The sequence below is a fragment of the Lottia gigantea genome, assembly GCF_000327385.1.
Source record: "Lottia gigantea unplaced genomic scaffold LOTGIsca_10, whole genome shotgun sequence".
In the NCBI taxonomy this organism is placed as follows: domain Eukaryota; kingdom Metazoa; phylum Mollusca; class Gastropoda; family Lottiidae; genus Lottia; species Lottia gigantea.
The window spans coordinates 404652-411164 of NW_008706747.1; the positions used below are offsets into that span (position 1 = coordinate 404652).

Here is a 6513-nt window from a genome sequence, read left to right on the forward strand (position 1 = left end):
TAATGATCTAGATCGAAAGTTAAAGTGCAGTATTACACTGAAAACTTAAATCGCCACTGACGACTGTACTGTTCACATATGCCAAGATGATGCTGAAGGCCACTTACACTCTCACTGACGACTGCAATGTCATCAGCCTGCGTAGGGCAACAGACTGATAAGTCTAGAACACGGGCACAATTGGCACTGTCAGTCAACTGGTTAAGAAGATCATAATAAATAACAAATACAGCTTAGCCGACAGGACTCCATCTTGTCTGACACCACGTTGAAGTATGAGATTTCTTGATAGTTGGCTGCCTAATCGCACACCGCTGGTCATCCCCATGTAAAGATTATCTACTAAACGCCAAAGGTAGCCTTCGGCTCCGGAGCCGAATAGTTTCTTTACAAGCCCGTCGTGCCACACAGAATCGAAAGCTTTAGTGCTGTCGAAAAAGGCTACATGTACGTTACTGGATCTCTGGAGGTACTGATGAATCGTTTCTTGAAGATTCAATGAGGCATGTATGGAAATAATCCTTTCTGGTACGCGATTTGTTGTGGATTCGGGAAGTTTTTTTGATCATTTAGTTGTAACAGACGATATTCTATGACCTTCTCGAACACTTTTCCTATTGTTGGTGTTAAAGATATTCCTCGATATGAGTTGAGATCAAGATTTATCTTCGTTTCCGCCTTTGAAAATTGGAACGATACCACTATGTCGCCATTGGCTTGGGATTATATTTGCAGCAAGGATTGAATTGAAAAGGTTAGCCAGATGAAGGTATAGTTTTTACCACCATGAATGAGATGTTCATACTGTATATAATGGCTATCGGATTTAAGAGATCTACATTTCAATCTCGGAACACGAGGTAAGGGCACTGATAGGCAGTTCGCAGTAGTGTGAACCATTCCTTGAGAACAAACTATAACAGAGAGAGACAGTACGCTCCTTGAGTACAAACTGTAACAGAGAGAGACAGTACGCCCCTTGAGTACAAACTGTAACAGAGAGAGACAGTACGTTCCTTGTGAACAAACTGGAATCGAGAGAGACAGTACGTTCCTTGTGAACAAACTGTGACAGAGAGAGACAGTACGTTCCTTGTGAACAAACTGTGACAGAGAGAGACAGTACGTTCCTTGAGAACAAACTGTAATAGAGAAAGACAGTACGCTCCTTGAGAACAAACTGTAACAGAGAGAGACAGTACTATCCTAGAGAACAAACTGTAATAGTTAGAGACAAGTACTATCCTTGAGAACAAACTGTAATAGAGAGAGACAGTGCGTTCCTAGAGAACAAACTGTAATAGAGAGAGACAGTACGTTCCTTGAGAACAAACTGTAACAGAGAGAGACAGTACGTTCCTTGAGAACAAACTGTAACAGAGAGAGACAGTACGTTCCTTCAGAACAAACTGTAACAGAGAGAAACAGTACGTTCCTTGAGAACAAACTGTAACAGAGAGAGACAGTGCGTTCCTAGAGAACAAACTGTAACAGAGAGAGACAGTACGTTCCTTGAGAACAAACTGTAACAGAGAGAGACAGTACTGGAATACTGGAAAACGTATCGGTTATGAAAATATTACTTATTTTTTACGATAGACTTACCGTAGATTTCAACTTCACATAAAGCAATATAATTCTTGGTTTCAGAATATCGACTGATATTAAGATAACGACCAGTTAAAGTTCCATAACATTCTATTGGAAATACAGCAGGAGGGTCTGATGTATCAGTATGTTGAAAACATAATTTATCATCAATATGTACTGAAAATCCTTTAAAAACGTATAATCCTGAAATATCAATTTATACATTTCATTATATAACCGAAAATCCTTTCAAATATTCTAATTCTAAAATATCAATTTTAAAGTCCTGTAACAAACGCTCACAGTTTCAAAAGCGGTACAACTGTCCAGGCTGATTTCAGTGTGCGGCAACTTTGTGACCGTTTCATAGTCGCAAGCCTCCCATGGGGTGTCTGAGAGGATTTTTTTAAAAATTGAATTGATTTAGTGCATTCTGACACATATTTAGGGGCAAAACGTATAAAAATCATTTTTTTAAATTTGCTTAAAATAAAGTTGCGGTGCAATATTAGGGGTGAAAACCATTTTTTAGTGGGGAGGGGGGGGGGGGGCGCCACTGCATGTACTAAACTACAATAGCTTATATATCTTTTCTTATAGATAGTCAGTGATTTCAGTTTATTACTGTGTTATTTGAAAAAATTTAAATCTTACGATCATATTTGTGAAAGATCTTTAAATATCCTATAGGATATTCTTCTTGTAAATCTATAAACCACCACTGCCAAGTTGAGTTATCAGTGTCAGTGTCACTACAGTAATGTATGTTTCTATTGGTATCGTTATATCCATCTACAACTAGTTTCGGACCATATAAATCTTGTCTATTGTTAAATACGCCACTTTGACTAACAAACATAGAATCTGAGGCTATATTCTCTGAAAGAAAAATAATAGCATCCTTTAGTTTGTTTAACTGATCATTATAATTATTACAAAAAAAAAGAATCTGCTGCGTCATCAACATTTCGAGTGTACAGATTTATAATATTGTTAGTATGTTTCATTCAAAGTGCGAAATGACTGGATGGTGAAAAATTTATCACTTTAGAAAATCTTAATTCATTAATACCTCTTTGACAAGAAGGTCCTCTCCAGCCTCTTGAACATCCACTACCACATCTACCAGTAACAGTATCACATGTTTCATTATTTAAACAATGACAGGTAAAACTATTGTTATATCCAAATTTATAACCTGAAAATATAACAATATAACATTAGTTATAACAAACACTAATCACAGTATCACTTCTTTCATCATTTAAACAATGACTAGTATAACTATTGTTATATCCAAAATTATAACCTGAAAATATAACAATATAACATTAGTTATAACAAACACTAATCACAGTATCACTTCTTTCATCATTTAAACAATGACTAGTATAACTATTGTTATATCCAAAATTATAACCTGAAAATATAACATTCATTATAACAAACACTAGTTATAGTATTACATTTTTCATTATTCAAACAATGACAAGTATAACTATTGACATATCTAAAATTATAACCTGGAATTATAACAATATAGTTTTCATTATAAGAAACACTATTTAATTCTGCTTGAATACCAAGTGACAAACTTTGGCTGGCGTAAAGTAGGCTAAATATGGTACTATGTGTATCTGTCTTGGACTCAAAAGTCTTGTAGGTTAGAAAAGTCACAGGGACAAAAATATATCTAACCCTAACCCTAAACAATTAAAACACAATCTGGATGGTCATATTTTAATTCAATCGCATTCACATTGTACCTCATTTTCAACCGGTTTCTATATAAATTAGTTTGTAGTCCACAAAATATCAGGTTATGTGCTAAAGTAAATAAAACTAAGTAAAGCTACACTAATTCAATGTTTAATCACCAGGATCACGTTTCATAATTAAAATAATATTTTGTACCAATATACTGTTTAGTGTATATAAGACATATAAAATCATCGTATCACGAATACGGGTTTTGACATTGTCTCATCTCGAGGAAGTATGAAGTATGACGAATGGGGGCGTGGTTTCGATACGATGTATCGAAATAGGCATTGGTAAGTAAGCACAACTAAAGATATACATGTATATTGATAAATGTCGGAAATAGTCAATATGCTAATTGATTGCAATACCTCGCTGATCATCACCTCACAATATACAATATTAATACCGAAAATAATGAACTATTAAAGATATTTTTTGAGTAATAGAATGAAATGAAATGACAGAATAACATAAACAATGACTGTACATTTCAAGAAGGGGTATAGCAATGTCTTTCTGTATCAATAAATATTGTATATTTGTCAATGCATTTATACTCATATGCCAATGATTTTCTACATAAAAAAAAATATGATATGACATGACAAAACATGAAATACAAAATATTTTTTTTACCATTCAATAAAAAAAGATAGACATTGTAGTACACGCCGTTATATAAAATGAAAGCTTCAATTTACTAAACGAAATGAAGCACGAAGTCCCAAATGTACAGGCCTAAGCGCTCTGTATCTGCTGAGTATTGTTCTTCTGTTCTGATCTGAAAATCACCTCGTCGATGATGTAGGTTGGGAGGGGGAGAATGACATCAAAAATGTTTGGTCGTCCTGGATCAACAAGATTTTACGTGTATATTGATGCCTCTGTTTTGCACGACAAAATCCCTATTTCAAAATACAAAGCGTTGTCAATCGTCATTTTGTTAATTTTAGAGCTAATACGAAAAACGTTAACCATTTCATTTTGATATCTCCCAAACCTTAGCGATAATTCAGAGCATACAGTATGGTTGAATTCGGTTAAATCCATATAATTCGATGAGTAAATATTTTTTTTTTATAAAAACAAATTATATAAGGTCACGATTCTATAAAAGTAGGATTTTGGATTACCAGTGTACAAATCTATAGCAGAAAAGTAACTTACTCTGTATATGTATTATTAGTCCAAGAAATACACTACCTAATATCAGAGACGCCATATTCGATTGCATAAAAAAAATTAAATATTCCTATGAAAATATTGTAAGTCCACGATTTTATTATTATCATTAACAAGGAAGTCGACGAATTTATTATTATTAACAAGGAAGTGAATTACACCTTAAAGGGATTGTAAAGCGGTTTGCTACAAATTTTATGTACATCGTGGACACTGATATCATCAATTTGCAACATGAAAATTTTCAACTAGACGTCTGGGGTTCCTGCAATTCCACTAAAACGAATAAGATGACGTCACTAATCGCAAAATATACCTTATAACATAATTATGGACTTCGCGATTAGTGACGTCATAAAACGCTTAGTTTTAGTGGAATTACAGGAACCACAGACGTCTGGTTGAAAGTTAAACGATGCAAATTGTTCACGATGCACATAAATTTTGTAGAAAATCTCGTTATAATCCCTTTAAGGTGTAATTCAATTCACAGGATTTATAACTTCAAACAAGTTTGATAATTGTCTCCAATAATTTTATCGTCATCATCCGTCATCAGACCGTCATCATCCAATAAGATTTATTTTCCTTTCCATTTCATGCTCCGCACGTGATCGCTTCTAGAGAGGATTCGAGTCGCCGACCAAGACCGTTGTGTACCCACACCTTAAAAACCCATGGAAAATATCGTATCAATTGAAAGAAATATTGCCCAACTACATTTTAATATGTAATGCGATTGCGGATTTCAACACTGGGCTATTTGTCTTAAGTAAATACCACGTGTTTGTTTTCTATAAAACGCTTACCTTCTGGATAATGATAAACGTGTCATAAAGGACGATTTAAAATTTCGAGAAGAAATAAATGGTATTTTGTGAAACACTAAATTTTTAAAATGTTTGAAATGGATCACTATTTTCACCAAAAGGATTTTCTGATTTTGGAAGATGTAAAATCAACACGTTTTGTTGTTTGCAAATGTTCCGAAGACTTAACATCCAAAACAGGTGAAAAGAAGATTACCAACTATAGCAAAATTGTAACAAAATTTTATTGATTTAGGCCTATGTTCGAGTGCCTCTCGTTCAGCAAATGTCTGATCGACAAACTAAATTTGCTCTAAAACAATAATCGAACATAGTCTTTAGTGTACTATTTTCAAGTTCAGTATATAGTAATGTTTATAGACCCTATTTTAGTTCCTCTTTTCTATGTCATCGAATATGGCGGCCATTAATACAGCTTGTATATTTGTGGGAGTTATAATACACATACATGGTAAGATATATTGATATCGTTATAATCATGAATAAGAACAGAAGAAAACCCAATATCAAGACCCTTAATCCTAATTTCTAAATAAAGTGTCTGCTCCACCCTAGGCCTGTACATTTGGGAGAATGAAACCCTCCCTTCCCCGAAATCTAATACTGTCCGTGCCAGGCCAGATCAGACAATTTATTTTGACTTTGGTATATTTTATTTCATCTTATATATATTTTATTTTTTTGTATATATTGTATATGTTAGGATTTTGACATTTGTTTCTCGTGCATATAACAAACTTTCTTCAAAAAAATTTGCATTAATCTTTTAATCTAACCAAGTAAATTTAATTGCCATTATTTATGTTTTTCTTTCATGTAAATTATACTCCGAGATAATCCATCCATTTAAATTACTACTCGGGTATAATCAAAATTCAAAGTTAGTTCTAATCAATTTACAATTCACTAATCCCGCTTATTTTATCAAATATTTCTCATGTTTATTTATTTTATAATTTTGTATTCTAGATTTCTGATTATTTATGTTTTTCATTTATGTAAATTGTACTCTGAGATAATCTAATCCTCCTGAATTATTACTCAGATATAATCAAAATCTAATCCAATATTTCTATAATCCTCAGTTGATCAAAGATATGACTCAACTAATTAAGAAATCAAAAATAATCCTAATCCTCAACTATCA

The 6513-nt window shown here is 33.2% G+C and overlaps 1 protein-coding gene across 1 annotated transcript; it reads right to left on the bottom strand.

Annotated features, from left to right (window-relative positions):
- Positions 1-1240: 1240 nt before the first annotated feature.
- LOTGIDRAFT_156000 (hypothetical protein) lies at positions 1241-4576 on the bottom strand (the record flags this gene model as incomplete). The annotated part of the gene is made up of 6 exons (XM_009046037.1): positions 1241-1257; positions 1606-1794; positions 2245-2469; positions 2663-2788; positions 2843-2899; positions 4522-4576. The coding sequence occupies 6 exons, from the start codon at positions 4574-4576 to the stop codon at positions 1241-1243; spliced, it is 669 nt and encodes a 222-aa protein (XP_009044285.1).
- Positions 4577-6513: the final 1937 nt, after the last annotated feature.